Consider the following 20,790-nt stretch of genomic DNA (forward strand, 5'->3'; position numbering starts at 1 on the left):
GCCCAGGGCAGGGGTTGAGTCCCCATCCCTGGGGGGATTTAAAAGCCAGACAGATGAGGTGCTTAGGGCCAGGGTTTAGTAGTGGGATGGCAGGGTTAGGGGAACGGTTGGGCTTGGTGAGCTTAAAGGTCTTTTCTAACCATGATGAAGTATGGTGATTATCTAATGATACAAGAACTATCTTTGGTTCTCTAACACCACTCATGTTAAGGAAGGAATCTATGCACCCGTCAGGGGTTTCTCTTACCTGTATTACAACATGCTGAAGGTGAAGAGCGTGATACTTGCCAGCACAGATCTTACAGCTGAATTCTGTTACTGACATTAAAGTGTAGATAGAATTTCACTTTACCTTATGTCAAAAGTTTTGGTGTTTTGTTTTGCTTTTTAAAAGCTGTAGGAGTATAAGCAGCTGAAAAAATAGCTTTAATTATTGGAAGATAAGTCAAGGTATTGGACTGTATTTATTCCCAGAACTCTGTTGGGTTGACAGTGAAGACATACCCTGCTAAATTTTGTTTATAATGATCACAGTTTCCAGGACAGTAAGGCATAAGTGGTGGAACTGAGATTTGCAGAATACTGGAGAATTGTAAAGGTGGTTAACACAGAATGAAAAGTGTACAACTACGTGACCTCTCTTTCCACTGCAGCTTCTACTTGCTTCTCTTCATATATATATATATATATATATGTGTATTTATATATGTCTGTGTGTATGTACACATATAAATAAGGCGGGTAGAGGAAATCCTGGGATGTAGTTTACTGTGCTCAGTCCACACCATCTGATTTTTAAACTACACTAAAGCATGACAGCGGTCATGGAAGTAGGGCCAGGGCTGTAACATGTATTAACTTGTGTTTAAGGGGAAAAAAGCCGAAGAAAGATCCTGGTTGTTATCTTTGTGCTAGACGGAGTTGCTTGTGTTTGCTACTGTCTAACCCAGCCTGCAGCAGGCACAAAGGCTGCGTACGCTTCCAGGAGCTTCCTAGTTCTGCCCTGAATTCCCTTGTTTCTTTCTATTTCCATTGTAACGCCTGAAACAAGGAAGCGTCCCTAGTGCAAGCCCTGCATCGGGATCGTCCAAAGCAAAAGTCTGGATCTGCTGGCCTGTAATGTGATTCCTTCAGTCATACAGCCCCAAAGTGAAATTCTAATGTTCCTTTGTGTTCTGTTCTTTATTTCTTTTGGTGCCTGTTTTCAAGCAACCTGTTTTCCAGGTATGAACGTCCACCTCTCAGGGGTTCCAAGGATTATCCCTGCCCACTCCCCAGTTTATTACCTGTATTTTCCACATGGACTTTGCATGGTGGTGCTGTTTAGCCCTATTTGTAGTCCCTTGATATTTTTGTTTGTGCTCTTTTTCCACTGATTTTTAATGGAAGAACTGATATTATGGTATTTAAGGATCTGGGTAGAAAACAGTTCCTTTGGATAGTGGAAACATCTGCAAAGTATTTTTGATGTAGAAACACCTTTTGTGTTGCAAGAGAATGCAGCTCTGTCTGGCCACTGCCCGAAAACACATGTAACATAGTTCTGTTCCTCTGCAGTTTTGCCCTTGGGCTGTAAAGGCAGCACGCTGCGTCGGGAGCGAAGGAGCAATGAAGAATGCAAAAGTTCAGCATTATGACACCAACCTCTTGTGTCAGTATTTTCCTCTGCACAAACAGAATGAGGTCACTTTAGGTAAAATAAAACTATCTTAATCATGGGAGGAGAATGTGTGAGAGAGATTGGTAGACACAGAAAGCAAGACAGCCTTTTGCAGCCTTCTCTAACTTAATAAATTAATAAACAGCTGTTTGGCTTTTCAAATTTCCTCAGCAGTAAGTGTTGTTAATCAATTTTTAATGCCACAATTAAAAAGATAGGAAAACTGTTATCCAACTTTCACCAGAATAATTGATTTCTGCAAGACCTTAACTATCTTAACTGTTCTGCTTCAGTGTAAGAGTTCTGTGTAGATAATATGGATAGATCCAATGGCAGGCAGAGGAAACCATAGCTATGTTTATTTTAAAAAGTCTTCCCAAATGTTACTGGCAACATAATGGTTCAAAAATGAGGGCACTGTGTATTTTGGATTGCAGGCATTTAATCCGCCTGCATATTTATGAGGAATGCAAATAAAAAGCCATCTGAAATATTGGGTGAGTAGGGCTGCAAATAGTGCTTCCATAACTACAGCAAGAATAACCAAAATGAAGCAGTAATTAATTATATGTGTTTAAACACCAAATCTGCTGAATGTTTCAGTTGAAAAACACAAAGTCCAAAACCATAGGAATTCCCAAGCTTAGTATGTTGTGACCTAGAATTGAGGCTGGTATTACCAGAGCATCCAAAGCAACAGTGCAGCACTCAAATAGTGAGGCATCCAGGGGTAGATGATACGCTTGGGGTGGGCCCAAAGAGGAAGGGTTGTGTTGTCTCACCTTAGCTGTTCAGTGGAAGTGCCAAAATGAGGGGGCTAGTCTCTGGTTTTAGTTTCCTTAGCATATCGCTGAGGATGAAGTTGAGGATCTCCTAGATGTTTTCTCTTACGCAGTCAGTAGCTTAGATCATCTGTTCTCATGTTTGTACAAACGTAACGTTGCTCATAGACAACTGCAAAATTTGCCCATCTCCTTAAGGTGCAACTCCATAGGAGGACCAGGGTGCATTCCCTATTCCTGGGATCATTCACATGCCTATAGTGTGACTTACACAGATACGCTACACATGAAATACCTGCTGGTTGGTAAGAATGGAATTGAAATGCTCTGCTTCTGTTTTGCCAGGTAACTGCATTTTGTGACGTTGATGAAAAGAAAATAACAAAAGGATTCTACACTTATGAAGAATCTGAGGTTAGTTACAAGTACTTTTTCATTCGTTACTGGATCTGGACGTGTTCTGGGAAACGTGGTGGAAGAATACATAACTGATTTTAAATATTGTGTAGCAACTCATTTTGGTAAGGAGGCCGTGACAGAAGACTTGATAGCTGGGGATTGATAACGGAGTGTGAACTGTGGAGGCAGAACTATGGACCTCGCGCTCACTGAAGTCAGTTTAGAAAAACAAAAATACACGTACTCCGAGAGGATTCTGATGATGGGGTAAAACGTTGCCTTTACTGACGTTTTTTTCTTTTAAGTAGGAGTAGAATTTGGCTTATGATGGATAAAAGTCAAATATCTATTAAAATGAAGAAAGCTTCTGTGATTAATTGTAACCTACCTGTATATTACGGTTATATGGGAGCCTAAAATTGTAGGGAGCAACATTTTATTCCCTAGACAAGGAAGCATGGTATTTAGATGGCAATAAACAAACCCTATAGAAAAAAAATGTTGTCTTGTTCCAGCATTAATTTCATGACAGCAATTAGCTCAAGACCTGGAGTAAAGTTGCATCCAGATTCAGTCCCTACAAGAAGACAGTTCTTAGTTTCGGTGGACATTGGATCGGATCCTGCGAGCGCAGTCTTCCAAGAGTGCAGTTTGACATCATGGCTTAGCCAGTCTCGCTGCAGGGGTGGTCTGACTTCGCTCGCTGGCCTCAGCCACACACTCCCACTGCTTTGTTTATAATGGGTCTAGCAATCCTGTGGCTAGAGGATGACTTGATTCAGTTAGCTGATCTGGCAGGAAAGGAACCCTCAAAAGAAAAAGTTTTCCAGCAAGTTATCTTGTGAATCAAATTACCCTGAGGCTGTGTGACCCTTCTATCTGATGGGAGTAGGACTGAGGGGAGGGGTAGAGGGAGAGGAGGGGCACCTCCTCAGATACAGCTTGTGGTTAGACTAGCGAAACTGTAAAATCAAGTTCTATACTGGGAAGCTCATGATGCTTTCAGCTGCATGAAAGCAAACAATTCAGGATTTTGACCTGGAATACTGAGGACTCACCAAGTACCAGCGCAGTAATACTGTCAGCATAACTGCTACAGATCCTGTGCATTTGTCTCCCTAAGACATACCCATCCTCTCAGACCAGTTGTGAAGAAGATTGTACTGCAACCTGTCATGAATCCTTTCAGAATTTTGCAGCTCGGATCCATGGTGTGGTCCCAGCTGGGTGTAAGCCATTTAACAACTCCCACTGATTCTCCTTTGTATCCACTGTGGTGCCTGCTCTGAGGCTTCTCTGATGGCACAGTAAGCTGATGCAGCTCGCTGAAGTGGCAGAAAATTAACCAGCCAAAAAAAGAGCGAACATATTTTTAATGGGGTAGGCTATTAAAGCAGCATACCTTGCAATCAGATCAAAGAGGGAATTGTTTGGGAAAGGGCTAAAAGCAGAGCTTGGAGGTGAGGAAGAAGCAGTGGAGGAGAGGAGTGAGATCTTCTCCTTTTAACAGCAGAAAGCTCTTAATTCAGATCTGCTGTAATGTGTAACTTCGTTCAAAGAAACACAATTGCATTGAAAGATTATGGTAAGAAAATAAGGGGGACCTGAAATGACTGGCAAAATAATGAGTGGGCTTTTTCTTGCAGGAGAGACCAAAACCAAAAATTCCTATATGTCACTTCAGAGAGGCAACTCCACCTTTCATTCTCTGCGTGAAGCTGGTGAGTACCACCGTTAGCCTCAGCTTTGTGTGCAGAATCAGTATTTGCTCCTTAGGAAAATGAATTTCTATGTGCTCTAAGTAGCTTTTACTATGCATTTGAATGGTCTTTTTTATCAAATGGATTGTGCAGGGCATTTCAGGGATTTAGAACAGCAGTGTTAAGTAAAGTAGTATTAAGAATCATAAAAGGTTCGACTTCTGTAAGGGAGCTTGGATCTGTTTTACTTTCTTGCCCCAAACCATCATATGCTCATTTGTGTATGTACATGTTGGCCACCTGGCCTCCTTCCTTCCTAATATTTTGCAGCCCTATGTATGGCAAAGGCTTTGTTTTTTAAATCAGACCTTAAAAGCCATTTTGTTTGGTACTGCCAACTCTGAAGCCTCTTCTGTGCCTTACTGTGGTAACTTTATTTCAACTGGTTAATTGACCTAATAACATAACTAGAAGACAATAAGCAGCAGTTATTTTGCAGTTACATTTAAGATAGCAAAGCAGAGTGTATGGAGTAGCACACAAGTTTTAGGGCAGAATAGTAAATACACTCTAGTTGCAAACATGAGTAAAAAAGTCTCCAACAGTAACTAAAACCTGTAGCTACACATAAACACCAAGAGTCTAACGCTGTACCAGATCTGTTCAAAGTCTGATTCGCTGAATCTCATCTCATCTGGTACAGTCTGCTTTTAACTTAGCACTTCCAACATCACCATCAACTCTGAGATCACGAGTTGTAAAGCCAGACTGAACGTACCTTAGGGCATTACTATGGCCCGTCGGTTGATAAACTCTTGGATAAGATAGAAATATTACAACTAATTTAATTTTTCATACTACATATAATGGTGGGTGGAATTCCCTAGACAAAACATCTGTGCAACCTGTTATGAAGCACATTTAATTTCTGAAGCTCTTACAATGAGACTATTATACAACATCTTGCCTGAAAACTCTGGTCCATGACTTCAGTTGTGATTTCAGTGTATTTTTCCACTCGTGGCCACTGAGCGTTTTCGACTTGCCGATCACAGAATGCTATAGGCCATAGTATCATTTAATTAATACGCAGTATTTTCGTTGGAAATACAATTTTACCTATTTGAAACCATTTCAGAGTTTTAAAGTTGCTTCTAAAATCTGTGTTTGAAGCTGCTCACTTCAGGAGAATTTAAGAAAGCCAATAGCCGTTTGTATGGAGCCACATCTCTAGAAACTGCAGGCAAGTTCTCTCCTTACCCCTCTCACTTCATGGCTGTATTACACAGTTGGTCACTGTGAAAGCTGGCATTCTAAGAGCTGCTGATGAAACCACCTTAGTGCAGAGGTGAAGAAAGATCAATGTGTGTGGAGTTCCAGCAGCATTAGACACTGGGAAAACAAAATAGTGGCCAAACAGGCAAGAACAATGCTGACAATAAACTTGCCTAACAGAGTGAGAGTCCATAATGGAGCTTACCTTTCTACAGATTTTAAACATCCTTATACCTGTTCATAATGTGAACCTCACAGTACACCTATGTCCTTATACCATATTATTACTTTAATATTAATGAAGACAGAGAATCAGGTTGTTAGAAAAACAAATTTGTAATAAAGAACCGAAACCAAATTTTTCTGTTAGCGGTGCCTAATATCCTGTTATCACCTGAGAAACCACAGACAATGTAAAAAAGAAATAAAACCCATAAATATATCTGTACTAAAGTATAGGAAATAGGGAGAGTGAAGGAATCAGAGGGTCTCGGGGCAGCAAGCAGCAGTGCTCAGCGTCCCACTCCAGAACCAAGTAGTCTGGACCTTCCTTTTCTCTACCATTGGGTTTCGCAGCTGATCTTAAGGAATAGTTTTTAGCAACCTCTTTCAGCTGTGGTCACACTTGCTGCATTTTATTACTGTTAGGAGTCTTCAAGGAGGCTGTCAGAATCCCAGCCTTAACTACTTGCGAGGTTATGGGTAGGCTGAAATGGCCGCAGTTTTCAGTAGCAGTTTTGTCACGGAAAGTAGTCTGCTACCAAAATAAAACGATAAATTTCTGTGGTGAAAAATACTCAGGTATCCTGCCTACAGCAGCTTTCAAGCTCTTAGACCTGACCACTAAAGGAAATGGTTTCTAAATGGGTTGAGAAGAGCAGAATATTGAACTTTTTCATTCATCTGTGTTGATGTTGGGCAGGCCAAGCACAAAGCCGAGGGTTAGGCCTTGCTATATCTGTAGGCTGAGCATGCCTTGCTGTGCGCAGCCCACATCTGAAGGAACAGCTAAAAACAAAACTTCCCACTTGCTTTTCTTTAATCACCTTTTCTACACTTCTTCTTCCAACATGCTTTTTGAAAGCGGGGGATAGGAAAAAGTAGGATAGGGGACAAGTACATCAAATATTGACTGCATCAAATGAAAAACGTCTTTTTTGTGGTAGCTATTGCTGCCTCTCTGATGCTATTCACCCAGATTTATCAAATCAAACTGAGCAAAAAATGTTGCTTTTACAAGTTAAAGTCCCAGGCTGATGTGAGACATAAAATTCCTCTGCAAAAGGGGTGCTATCCTTGTGCACACTGGGGGGGCAAACCCAGAACTCCCATGTTTGAGCGGTTATAAATGACTGGTATTTTCAGACTTTTTAGGGCAGGTAGCTTTACCCAGCTCCGTGTTTCAGGTCACGCAGCAAGCAAACATACAGCCGCCCCAGCGAACGCACGGGCATTTCTTGCGTAGGCAGCTGTCAGTGCAGCGACGGCAACCTGGCTCCATGTGGTGTGGAACTGTTGGAGGTTTATGTAAGGCAGAATTAGCTGCAGATCCTCTTAGCTGATTTCCTAAACAAAAGTCCCAGACTTCCAAATTTAGTTTTATTATTTACCAACATAAGTTCATCACCATCCTTCTGAAGAAGAAAGTGTCATGGGGCCTTATTGTCTTTTATTTTGCTGTCTGTGGTAGAGGATTATTTTTAGTTTGCGTACAGACAGAACCTGCGTGTTTATATGCAGCTCTAAGAGGGTCGTTTTGAAGATTAGATATGTTTATGAAGTGGGTTGTTTGCAAGAAACGGCTCTGCTGGCCATGTACTTGGAGCAGTGTTTGCTTATTTATTTTTTCAGGCAGCTGCTCCCTTGCTAGCATTGGCATTGCTTTGTTGCCATATAAAATCATTTTTTGAAAAAGCAGTCATCCTATGTGATCTCTGCTCAGTTTGTGTTTTAAAATGGCTTCACAAAGGGCTGTAGCTGAAATTCTGCTCTGCGTGGTTTTGTTGAAGAGAATCAAATTGTGGCTTTTTTAGCTCGTCCAAATTGCATAGCAGCCTGCAGTACCACTTCACCCAAGGGGTTCACTGTGTATTTTCTCTTGCTTTGAGGTAAAAGCAAAACGCTTAGAAATGGTGTATTGTGCCCTGGTTTGGCATGGATCCCAAGTGCTTGAAATGGAAGGGATTTTTATTTTTTTTGTCTCAGTAATTAAACTAGTTTGATTGTAGAAAGTTTTCAGTAAATTTACTGTTAGACCAGTTATTGTAAACCCTGCCTTGTTCTGCCACCTTGGTCTTGTGCTCTGGGAATGAAAGGTTTGTTTTGAATTCTCCCGCTTAATTTAGCATCTGGGCTCTTTTTTACAGATATAAACTTTTTTTTTTACCCCTTCTGCAGAGCAGGTTAATTTTTCAGCAAGCTAAAAGCAACTGTATCGTACCCGACACCCTAACTTGGGAAATCTTGGGTTTATGAAAGCATGAGTGGAAGCTAAAAGTTGTAATCAAGGCCTACAGTTCTGAGTAGAACTCCCTGTTGACGTGAGCGTAAGGTTTGCAGATGTACTGGTGACAGTTTGGGACCTTAACTGCATTGTGAAACTAGGACCCAGACCTTCTAAGTATTAAATACCATCAAGTATTCTTGATTTCAAGAAAAAAATCCAACTACTCAACATCTTTCACAGTCGGGGCCTTATCACTCAAGATAAGAAATTGGTTACCTTGGGTAAGTGGAGCCCTTGCTTAAAAAGCCTATTGCCACGGGCCCATTCCTGCCCTTCTCCAAATTACTCATTAGCTACTCTTAGGTTTTTTTATGGTTAGAAACATTGGAGCTCAGTTATGACTTTTCTGGCTGGTGGTTATGGTTTTTGTTGATGTTCTGGATCAGATGGTGTCATCTTTGCATTTTTTGGCATGACTAGTGAAAATAGAAGAACATGGCAGGCCAAGGAGAGTCGTACAGGAGAAAGGAGAGTTGATCTGTGATCTTGAGGCAGAGCGTGCTGGTTTGGGCAACAGGGTTGAAACGTACACGTGCAGCGTTGCCTCTCCTGTGTAAATTCAGGCAGCAGAAACAATGCAGGGGTTTGGAGGAGACAGGTCAGCTTGTGCCGCTATTGGACTCCCTGTTGCTTGAGATGGCAGCGTTCCTTGAGTGGGAGGCTCCCAGGCAACCCCCAAACGCTGTGAGCGAGTTTATAGGCAATTCAGCTGCTGTGGCCACGGGAAGCTGGATGTACAGTCCTCCACGTGAGGCAGAAACCTTAGCTACTGAACTCAGGTTCATTAAAGATCCTGGAGCAATTTTTTAAATCCAGTTATTGTAGCCAAATTCCAGCGTTTTGCCTCCTTTATTCCATAGTTTGTTGGACGCCTGTGTTTGCAGGCTTGCAGTTCTGCTGTGCGTTGTTAAAACTTCAGCATTGCTGCTCTGTGCCAACCAAAAGAACACTTGCGACCTCTTTACCTCCCTCCTATGGTACCATGGGCTTTAATTCATGATTTCTTTTGGTGACATTCCTGAGGATCTGTAGATTTAAGGACTCCGGGAATGCTCAGAAACGCAGAAGTTGGCGTGTTTTCTTAATGACATCGCTGCCTTGCAAGATTGCTCACAGAGCAAGCCTACCAGGTTCCTGTTCAGATAAGGTAACAGGCTCAGAAGGAAACACCTTTAACTATGCAAAATAGTTCAGTTGCTTGACGAAAGGTTTGTTTCATCAGACAAGCTAATCATTGTTCAAAATCTGCAAAAATCGCTTTTGTCAAACTCATTCCCTCGGTCTGTTCTCTGGAAACGTCCCCAGCAGAGCACAGAAGGTGCAGCGCGCTGGCTGCAGAGCTGTGCTCCGCGTAGCCCTCCTGTTCCACCTAGCAGCACGAGCGTGAGGTGGCTGATATCCTGCCCTCCCCCTGCCAACCAAATTAATTTGAGCACTAAGTTTTCAACATACACTTAGTGTTTGAAGGGAAACATTGCTGAGCCTTGGTTTATTTATGTTTAGTTCTGCAAATGGGACTTTCTCCTGTGGTCTAAAGAACCAAATTACCAAAACCTGTTACAACCTGACGTGGCTTTGTCTGGTTCATCTAATTCTCTTTTTTTTTTTTTTCCCCTCACAGGATTTGACAGGTGGAGCATTTGAAACAAACCTGCACACGCTGAACTTGAAGGAAGGGACGGATTATTACCACTTTAACTAAGAACCGAGGTAAGGCAGTGGCACTGCAGCGGGGTTACCCTCTATGTGCTGTGTGGGGGAAGACCAAAGTGTTCTGAGGTTTAGAATTTTTTGGTAATTTGTGCTTCATTAATTTAATCTTTGTGCTGAGTAACCCCTTGCTAAGGGAGGTCCTAGTTACACCACGGATAATGCTCTTTGCTTATTCTACTATTGCGCATCACTTGTTCAGCAAACTCAGTTTGTTGAATTGTATTTCTAATTTAAATAACCACCAAATACAGGCCATAAGATTACAAGGGGACTGTCACCATAGGGAAGCCTTACAAACGCATCAAGCAAAGCCCATAACCGCTGGGCGCGCGGGGAGAGGGGCCTGTCGCCCTCAGCCATTCCCCGCCACGGGGAGCAGCAGTGCTTGCCGCGGCATTGCTCCGCACGGGGCGAGCACTGAGATTGCAGCGTGGTGCCCTCTGATGTGGGGCTGCGTGCGCGGTGCAGTTGGGTCTGTAACATCATCTGCCCGCCAGATGATGCTACATACGGACACTCACAATTTTTGCTGGACCTTCTCAGGTGTTTTGGAATAAGCAGGCTTTGCCAACACAGCTCGTGTTTTTCTTGCAGCAGGGACCTATAGGTGCAACTTCTCACAACCAAGATCTTTCAAGACCATTTTACTCCCATTTTACTGACAGTGTAACAAGGTAGGCTGAGGGTTCAGGAGTGTTCCTTCTGCAGCGGTGCCTGTAAGCAGCCCCTGTGGTGCGTGTGGCCGCCTCGGTCTGTGGCACAGGCTGTGAATTGAGCACTGTTTGCTTAATTGTTACTTGGTGATTAACACTGATCGATACTGACTTTCATCTGCCAGTCCAGGTTGCAAGTACACTTACAGAGTATTGAATAATGCGATTTATAGGAATCTTCTTAAAAAGGAAGATGACTTCTAGAGTGAGACAGGTTGTAGTTTTGGAAATGCACACCTGCAGTAGAAGCTTGCTGCAGTTTGCATCAGGTACTTCACAGAGAAACTGGCTCATTCTTAGCTCCTCTGCCTGAACTTTTCCTTCCTTTCAAATTTTCATAGATGTGTGTATATATAATATACACACACACACACACATATAGAGCCACTGTTCTACTTGAAGTGCTGGGATAGCGGGGTTTAATTAGAACCATCAAATAACACAGTGTAATTAGACTATCATGTTGCTTCTGCATTTGTCCTCCCATCACATTAGTCTCACTAAAGGTAAATGTTATAGCCATTTCATTTTCTAGTCACCAAGAAATGGTCTGAATTCCTAGCACTTGCTTGAAGTACTGAGTCACCTCTGTACTCTTCAAGCGAAAAAATAGCACTTCAGTCCTTAAAGGCAGTTTACCACAAAAACATTTGCTTGAATTAGTTACATAATGAGCTATTGAGAGAGGCTCTGACTTCAGCTCATCTATTATGATATGAGATATTTTATGTTCAGGAAGATTTCATTATCACTAAGCGTTGCCATTCTTAAACTCTGAAAAACAATTCTTTGAAGAGACTAATGCAGCAAGTCAGGTTTAATACCTCATGTGTGTACAGCAAGCACAGGCTGAATGGCTCCATTCAGAGTTGTAGAAATATAAATCATTGATGCAAAAAAAACCCCCAGGTCAGTTGTGACAGACATGTGAAGAGAAACCGCCATCTCGTGGCTACAGACGATGACCTTAAAAACTGAAAACATAATGAATCTTTGCTGCCTTTGTATGGCATAATCTGCACAATGCTTTAAAACAAAATCTCTGCCTCTTATTTTGTTAAACAGGGCACTTTGCAGCACATGCTGAGAATCCAGCTGGTCAGGAGGCGGCAGCACAAACTCTTCCAGTCCTAACAGCACCTGAACCAAGAGCTTCAGTTTGCAAACCAGCAGCCAGTGCCTGCAACTTCATTACGCTGAACTCTACAAGAGAGAAAGAAAAAAAAAGAGCTCCCGTGGAGTAGCATGTATCACTATTTTAACAGTATCCAATCACGTAATTAAGTAAACTCAATGGAGAAGAAGATACAGGTGTACAAAGCTGTAAGATTGAAAGTCCTTTTTAACTATCCTTTAGCAAATTTTATTTGTACAAGTTTTAAAGCAATGATAAGTGTGGATTTCATATTAAATTAACTTCATTCGCCTTTTCATGTTGTGCTTGGCTTCCTCTATTGTTTCTCTTCTGTCCTCAGGATCCTGAGCTCCTGAAGCAGAGTGGAGTGTGAGCACCCTTGTGTGAGCACAACCTGGCTGCTAGTAAGGATGTCTGGACAGCTGGGAAAAGTCCTTCAAGGCTGCGAGTATCACGCTCAGAGTGAACTCCAACAGTTCTCAGGGCAAGTGCAGGCTTAACTGTTTGCTAAAAGTTAGTCTATTTGCTTCTGTTAAAAGAGGAAGAAAAGGTGAAGTTCCAAATTTAGCCATGTAACTTCCAGGTTTCACATGATACTGTTTGTAACAGCTCCACCTGAAATACCTGTATGTAAATCTGGCTATTTCTTACTCTCTTGTTTGTATCAGGCACCGTTTTCTCCTAACTAACTTGTTAGGCTTCTCTCAGCCTCCAGTAACTGAGGAGTTGAAATAAGTGTTTTTGAGATCAGTGAACTCATCTTGTAACATCTTAATTTTGAATGTAACATTTCTATTAGTTGATTAGAAAACCCTGAAACAGCTCAGGTCAGCTTTTGCTCTAAAAACAAGGCCGTGCATGGGTGAGAAGTTCAGATTCTTGTTTTCCAAAATCACAGTTTCTTAAAATTGTACTAGAAGCAGAAAGCTGTAGACATGTCTTGGTAAGAGCAGGAAGATGAGCAGAGAAGACTGCTGAGGGGACAGCAGGATGTCTTCGAGGGTTATTCCATAGATGTCTTCAGTATTACTCTTCTCACTGATTTTTTTAAATACACTTTTTTTAAAAAAACCCCAACTTTTATATCAATGACCACTCAAAATATAGCAAAACATAGGCTCTACTTACATCTTCAGCATAAAGGATTATCAAAATATTACCCAGGAAGAACTGGCTGACCTCAAAGACTTAGGTAATGCAATACCACAAAGGGCCAGGTCAACAGGCTCTCGGCAAACGCCATTAGCTAAGATCACCTCTAGATGCTCAGGAGGAGAAGAGCCTCAGTGACTTTCAGCCACAGATGCTGCAGCTGTGAAAAAGGCTAACGCAGTTCTGAAATGGAACTGTGCTTTGCACGGTTCTAGTCATGAAAAAAACCTTAATGGTGTTCAGGTATTTTAATGAGAAAATGAAGATCCACTTTATTAGGAAAAACCTAGGGAAGATGACTGCACGTGTGATGTTTCTGAATTCTAAAATAATTACAAAGGACAAAGCTCTCTAGAACTAAGAAAATAGAACAATAAAAATTACAAAGGCCAAGAATAAATTGATGTGCCACTATTTTTAAGCTTCATCAGATTACAGAACAGATCATGTGCTGTGGCTACCTGTGATACCAGGGAAGTAGCCTTGGGTCATCAAATGTTTTCACCTTGTCTTGTATTACTCAAAGTAAAAGTAATTTTTCTTTGTAGATTATCACGTTAACCCATGTTCTCTACACCAGTAATAATTCAGCCTCCTCATCTCTGGACAGAGAGGAGAGGAACCTCTCGGAAACTCTTCACGAAGCAGAAAATTCTGTATTTCTGAAATACTGAGCAGATGGGCAATTCCAAACTATCTATCTGCATTAAAATGAACTGGGACCTACATAAGGATAGATTGTCTGCCTTCTTAGGACTGTATTAACTTTTAGATTACATTCTTCTGCTTAGGCAGAGTTAGAATTCTGTGGCTTGCACAACCATGTTATAATTTTGTTGTTGAAATTGACTGGGAAGTTTTTATCCTTTTTCTTTCCCCAGAAAGGGCAGACAAGCAGTTTTTGAAACATCTGTACTGTATTATTTCATTCTTGTGTTTTGTCCAAGTAAGATGTCACACTACAAGTCTGGAATGTTTTCAAGAAACAAGACTGGAAGAGCTTAAGACAACAGTCTTCAGCAATTCCATATATTCTGCAGTAAGCTGTGAGGACATTCCTCCTGGTGCACATCGATGTAGGGGAACCAGGGAAGAACCGCATCTGGGCAGAGAAGTACACAGTGGATTGGGTGCAACAATTGCTCATCACTACGTTGCTTTAACCCCCCCCCCTCGGAAGGAGATTTCCGTACTTTACCTTGGATACCAGCTGCGGTTTGGGCACTTTCATGAGGTCACAGAGATGGTTGCGTTTCTCTCTTACAGTAGGCAACTCAGCTTCCCTGCATGAGGAGGTATTTTCCAGTTAATTAAAAAATTAAACCCGAGGCTGGCTACACACGCACAATTGAAGCTGTTCTGTTACTGTATTACTGTGTATGCATCTCTACTTGCACGTACATTTCAAATCGCAGAAGTTAGTGTTGTGTCATATGTTAAGAATAATGCAACACTTTTGTACCATCTTAAGCCAGATAAACCATAAATACACAGCAGATCTTCCAGAAGTGACAGTTACCAGTAAAATGGCCAAGACTACACTGCTAGGTTTTAGTATGCAAAAAACCCCCCGCATATTCCTACAACCCTTTTGACTAGCAGTTCACTATTTTATTGTCTAAACTTATAGCGCCTTTTTGCTTTAGAAAACTTCACATCAAGAGTTTAAATAAGTGTCACTGGATTTGGAGAACATTCTCTGATCTATAGAAGCTTTCTCCTGAAATAGAAAACCAGACCTGAAACTTGTGGTCTTTTTAAAAGCTTCTGAACTAGCGTGATGTCCACGAGGTCATTTCCTCAAGAGCTGTCAGTTACAAAAAGCCCCCAAATGCCCAAGATTCAGACAGACAACAGACAGTCTTTTCCATGCTGTAAAAATCTACGGCTCTAACTGGAATGCTGTGAGACTGTTAGAATTACTCACCAATTCGGTTTTCTTAACAACTGTAAATAGGCTATTAAAAAATTAACTCTTAGCACATAAACAGAGTCCAAAACTACAGAGAAAAAGCATGAAGGGCAAGTTAGAAATAACCTGAACTTTTTTTTTTCCTTTTTCGACACCTTGAACAATTGGTCATACTGGAAATTCCTGTAGCTAAACAAAAGTTATTATTTATAGAGTAATTAATTTAAACTCTGAATTACACAGCTGTATGATAAAGTCTCTGTAGTTCCAACGAGGAACAAATAAGCGCATGCCAGTAATTATCATCTTCCCCAAATACCAATTCTCATATGGCCTCCTGATGTCAATGCTTATTGTAATTCAGAATTTACTGTGCTTGGTTAGCACTGAGAGCACTTGAGAATAACAAGCAGCTCGCCCTGACACTCAGCAATGACTTCAAATATCTTCTGTTGTAAACAGTTCGAATCTACCATGATAAAACAATTAACTTTTAAGTAAACTGGCTCTTCGTCTTTAATTTTAGCGCAATGGATTGCTGCAACGGGGAACTTAGCGCAAGCCCTGAACCAAGACAGAATAAAACAGGCAGCCAGTCATATCTTAAAAACGACAAGGTGAAAGCAGAATATTTAGTTTTCTGAAGTGTTTTTTTGAAAGCCTTTTGCTTTGTTTTAGTATCCCATTTACGAGCAGAACTGTGCTACCACTGCTTGTGCTGCAGCAATTTGGGGTGTACCACTTTCTAATTTTGCTCTTGCAAACATCCCTTTGTGACAGCACTAAGCTAATCCTACTCAAGTGTTTCTGTTAACAAATTCTTTCGGTAACTTCTGAGCAAGCCTGCTCTTAAATTCAGATTTCATAAGCGAGCACTGAATCACACTAAAAACAACACTAAACTTCTATTTGGAGTTAAGCAAGTCATTCTGGCAATAGGCAGGACGTTCTCATAACCAGTTCTTCAAATCTGAGACCGTTACTCTCATTTTGTACTGGAAAATTCAGAAAAATAGCAGCAGTCGCCCTTAACAATGACAAACTTTGTTTTCCTTTCCCAAATATAAAGTTATTTAAGCTCAAGCACAGAAATAAAACAAATTCAATAAAAGTTCAATAATGCAAGCATGCAGTCTGAAAATATCTAAACCATAACCTTAAGGTGCATTTGTTCTTTGACCATGCCCAGGTTCATTTTATTTCCATGAAATGTCAATGAAGACAAAGAGCCATTTAATATAATGACTAAATAAATGATGTGTTTTTAGGTCAGTCTATTCTCACGCGTGACCTGTGACTGCTGTTTGAGGCAGGGTGTTGGGCTCGTGGCCCATGACCCAAGAGAGTCGTCTGTAACAAGGAAAAATGTTTAACATGGCAGCAAAATTAATAAACTAATTAGTACCTTAAAACTCAATATTTCCTCAAATATCTGAGGCATGTGGTCTTTTCTAAACTTTTCCAGGTGACCATAATGCACAATGCTAAAATTTGCAGAAAAGGAAAAAACAGTGCCAAAATTGTGGTGAGTATTCCCTCCTCCTGCCACATCAAAGGTGCTGACAGAACAAGTTCCTCCTGCCCCAAAAGACACTTTGCTGCTTTGGTAAGTCTCGCTCATGAAGAACGAGACCCTGTTCCCCTGCGATTGGAAGAAGCTAACGTTACAGGTAACAGGAGGTTAAAAAAAAATAAATATATATTTTAGGTAAAAGTGGTTGTTTAAGTCATGCAATCGTATGCTTGGGAAACATCTAAACTGTTGCAATTCAAACTATTTGCTTGAATACGACGTTTGTAGCATTTTGAGCAGTTACATTTCATGGGAGATTTGAGTTGTTCTGCTAATTCTGTTGTTTTCCAGCTTGCAGAGATCCTTCCTTTCCCAAAATCCTGCCAGTGCTCATAAATGCCAAGAAACTGTCCGCGCAGTTGAAGTTTGGCTGTTTGCACAGCCCAGCCTCGCTCTGTTTCATGGAGAAGTTCCAAGATCTCCTCCCTTTTCATGTTGTTAGAACAATACTGATACTTTACTTTATCTAGTGGTGATTTTATACGTGCCACTTCCAGTGGGACAATATACCAGACAGTTCCTTAGAACAGAATTCTTTTCAGCAACGCTTTTCTGGCCTAGAAGCAATAAAAAGCTAAAACTACGGTAGCGTTTCTTACAACTTCCTTGCCATCAGCTTTCAAAGGCACGGACTTTTTTTTAACTTCAGTGGAACAAAAATTATTTCAACTCTTATAACCAATTCACTTACCAGTTGGTATCGCTGAGTATGGTCATAACCTCATCCATAATGGCAGGATCAGCTACATCACTGTAGGTTATCAACATTTCGTACACTTGGCTGGCTGTCGTTTTCCGTATCTATGGGGAAGAGGCAGAGGAAGCTTTAGTAAAGTATCCGGAATCCTGTAAGGAAGAGCCCAGTGCCACTACTGGTTCCTCACAGTGACAATCATTTTACGGTGGGCACTTGGTAATACTCAGAACTACAGCCTATCCTGGCCTCTGATAGCGGTTTGCTGCAGGAAGGGACTTCATTTCTGCACCTCAAGGGAAGTCATGCTGCCGCCATCGGTGTATTTTCACTGATCAGTTGCAGGATTTCAGATTAAGATCTGTCCCCCCCACAGGGAATGAATTCAGATGTTTGAGAATGGCCCAACTGGCGCATTTATTTTCTTGAGGTGACTCACGGAGACAAAGTCTGTAGGCCCACAAAACAGCCAGGTTTCCCAGTCTGGAGATTGTAAGTGACAGAAAAACTCTTTAAAAGATTGTTGGGAGATAGATGATCATGTGAGTAACATCATTAGCTTTTTGCACTCCAGTTTCCTAAGCAGTCACTTTGCAAGTATTTTTTGCAGAGCGCTGTTCAGCAGTGATGTTGGTGTGCACACCAGCGAGGCTGGTTTCTGAAGTACAGTGCATAGAAAGAGAGCAAAATTGCAACAAAACCAAATTATTTTTTCTTTAAGAAAGCCTGATGATAACCAAAGGAAGGCAAAGAAATTATAGGGTTATTTCTGGAGGAGGAGTAGTGCCAAATCAAATTGACCCATCTGTAAAAACAAAACACATTTATGATGTAAAATACCAACAAAACATGAAATTCAAATGATCTCTCTTCAGTTCTTACATTGTGCCTTTCCTGCAAAGGATTCTTCACGTAGCAAGTACACAGCACATGGAAATAGTTGGAATAAAAATCTCGAGTATCAAATTTTGCCGAGTACCATATGATTTCAACCTTATCAAAAAGTAATCGGCAATAGTAATCCCCGTTAGAATAAACAACGTTGGTTTGCATTGGCCAGGCACCAGGCTCTTCAATGTGTTCTCAAACCACTTTAAGGCCTCAGGGGTTTTCACGTTCTTTTTCCGTGCCCTTGCAATTATTTCTGAGCACCTTTGTTCCTCCTACACCTCTCGACTACAGATGCAGCTCAAGGCAGCCTGTAGCAGTGGTGCCAGCCCTCACTTGCTAGCAGGTGAGACCCTCGGATTGAACACCGAAGCCACCAAGAGCTGGTGTGCATGTTTGGTTGCCACAGCAGAAGAAGTCAGGGCTCCCAGGCTGCGTACAGCGAATGTAGCCCCGCTCTCAAAAACCTAAGGCACAAAGATCTTAAAGGACTGAGATAATATTACCCCACAGACGATCTTCTCTTACACACACTGAGTAGTAACTCAGGTTTCAGTTAGTTATATGAGAAAGGTAAGCTGATCAATGCTCCTGCGTGGCGCAAGCTCTCATGACACCTGACAATAGAACAAATAGATTTTTTCTTGAACAGAACTACCACTGCGTGGCTAATGTCAGCAATATTGCAAAACCAACAGTAATTGATCTGACTGGAGCTTTCAGGCACTAAAAGGTGAAGAGATCTTCAGGCTGCTGGGTGCCGTGTAAAAGAAACAAATGACTTGGGCACCTCAATTGCTTCTAACTTAAACCAGTAGGACAGAAGGTGGAAAAGCAGCGTGTGGAACAGCCAGGTATGCTGCAAGGATCCAGCAGTCTGTTTCAGGTGGTGGCACTGCAGATAGCAGACCCTTAAGGAATGAAACCTATTATATACATTAATATCTGTTAAATAGAATGCTGCTTTAATATACTTTAAATTATTTTTTACTTGTATTTTAAATAAAACATTTGATAAAACACGTCTTCAATACTTACTATAGGAAATGGATGGCAAAGGAGGAGAAACAATTGAAATAAAACTTTCTCCCTCATGTCTCCTTGAAACTGAATCAGGCCACAAAACCTAGAAAATGTAAGAAAAAAATAATATCCTCTGTGATATTTGTGTTATAACTGCAAAAGTACATTTTGAGGATCAGAATGAAGATGTGTATCAGAGAAAAGGGTGGGAGGGGAAGCTTTGCTGCTCCCAGGAACTCTCAGGTGATGTTACAAGTGCTGTGGGAAAGCAAACACTGAGGGCAAGTACCGAAATCCTGAAGGGCGACCGAGACGCTGCACATCTTCGCCAAGCGCCAACGCCCGTGCGCTAAAACCCACGTGTGAATCGAGCCCTCGCACGGACGTCAAAAGGACAGGGTAGGCGCGCGTATGACGCAGTTAAGTGAAAGACAAATTAGAAACATGGGCAACTTCTTCCCATTTTCTTGCACTCTTACCAATAAAGAAATGAAATCAAAGTCAATAAAATCATTGCCTGACACCGTTATTTTGCCAAGTTTCTGCCAATGAGTCTTTGTTCAGCTTTGTCTTTTCTCCCTCTCCTCACCCAGTATTGTCTTTCCTGACTGGTGCATTTTTGTTTTGACTCCTCTGCTGTCTGAACTGAGGGCTTTTACCCTAAAGTCAGATAACAATTCTGCAGGTGTTTTCAGCTCTTTCTAGTGCATGTGTAAGATCTAATCAAATATATATATATTTTGCATTGGCACCAAGTCAAGCTCTCTACAAGCAATAAGCAAATGATTCACTGCACTTTATGAATATCAACAACATTTTGGAAGTAGTTAAGTTTTTATCAGATCCTCCATATATTTTCACCCCAACCACCCAGAAATTCGTGAAACTCTCACAACCTTCTATTACATGGATTGGTGTGCGTTTGTCATTTAAATTTCACATGGAATACACCTGGCTGTTACATCTGGTATGTACGGGGCTTAAATTTTCTTCACTTGTTATGAGCAGAGAAAAGATGATTTTATTTCATCAACTCACACTCCTATGCTAGAGCGAAGCTTCCGGATGTCTTTGGATCTTTTGATCTCTTCTTTACAAAGGGTGAGTAACTTCACTGAGAAGGGATGGCTGAAAATGGGAAAGAAAAAGATGATGAGAAATAGAGTTCAGTAGAATTTCAAACACATTTAATGTCTGTAAAGATGCCAGCTTAACGTTCAAAGGAGAGGGAAGACACAACACAGAGCAGTACGTGCTTCTTCCCCAACAGCACGCCCTGCTTTAGGTGGGCCTTTGGTAAAGACAGGGGTGAGTTTGGCCACCACATTACTGGGCTTTTTGTTTTTTTACAGGGAAGGGAAGAGATTAGTATTAATTATTTACATTGCTACTACCTGTATGCTGAGGCGTGAACTACATTTATCCAGACGGATTCAGTATATGCATGATAATCAGCAAGCCATGGCTTGTGTTTACAACAAAGCGTCAGGAATTAAAATATTCCATAGCCGCATAAAAATGTATTTAGTCTGTGTATCACTGCGGTGCTTGGTCAGTCCCCAAGGTCTTCAACCAATCTTTACATAAAAGGGGATGAATGTTGTTCTTAAATACTCTACCATTTCACAGCCCAAATTCCTCTAGTGATTCCAGACAACGTAATTA

At 41.3% G+C, this 20,790-nt stretch overlaps 2 protein-coding genes across 3 annotated transcripts in view; one reads left to right on the plus strand and one right to left on the minus strand.

The window, feature by feature from the left end:
- B3GNTL1 (UDP-GlcNAc:betaGal beta-1,3-N-acetylglucosaminyltransferase like 1) overlaps positions 1–11,888 on the plus strand; it is a 141,559-nt gene extending 129,671 nt beyond the window's left edge. The window contains exons 10-13 of the mRNA XM_009637798.2: positions 2,788–2,856; positions 4,488–4,562; positions 9,944–10,032; positions 11,814–11,888. Coding sequence (XP_009636093.2) covers positions 2,788–2,856; positions 4,488–4,562; positions 9,944–10,024 — 225 coding nt within the window. The 3' untranslated portion in view covers positions 10,025–10,032; positions 11,814–11,888. The remainder of the gene's footprint in view (positions 1–2,787; positions 2,857–4,487; positions 4,563–9,943; positions 10,033–11,813) is intronic.
- The window catches only part of TBCD (tubulin folding cofactor D), a 130,610-nt gene continuing 121,691 nt past the window's right edge, over positions 11,872–20,790 (minus strand). Inside the window, exons 35-39 of one of the 2 annotated variants that reach the window (XM_035893406.1) lie at positions 20,164–20,253; positions 19,141–19,228; positions 17,212–17,321; positions 14,234–14,318; positions 11,872–11,951 (exon numbers count right to left, since the gene is read on the minus strand). In XM_035893406.1, coding sequence (XP_035749299.1) covers positions 11,940–11,951; positions 14,234–14,318; positions 17,212–17,321; positions 19,141–19,228; positions 20,164–20,253 — 385 coding nt within the window. In that variant the 3' untranslated portion in view covers positions 11,872–11,939. Of the gene's footprint in view, positions 11,952–13,446; positions 14,319–17,211; positions 17,322–19,140; positions 19,229–20,163; positions 20,254–20,790 lie in introns of those variants that run through there. The other variant, XM_035893405.1, reaches the window with a different exon arrangement.

Source organism: Egretta garzetta, unplaced genomic scaffold, assembly GCF_000687185.1.
Source record: "Egretta garzetta isolate BGI_Z169 unplaced genomic scaffold, ASM68718v1 scaffold34, whole genome shotgun sequence".
NCBI lineage: Eukaryota > Metazoa > Chordata > Aves > Pelecaniformes > Ardeidae > Egretta > Egretta garzetta.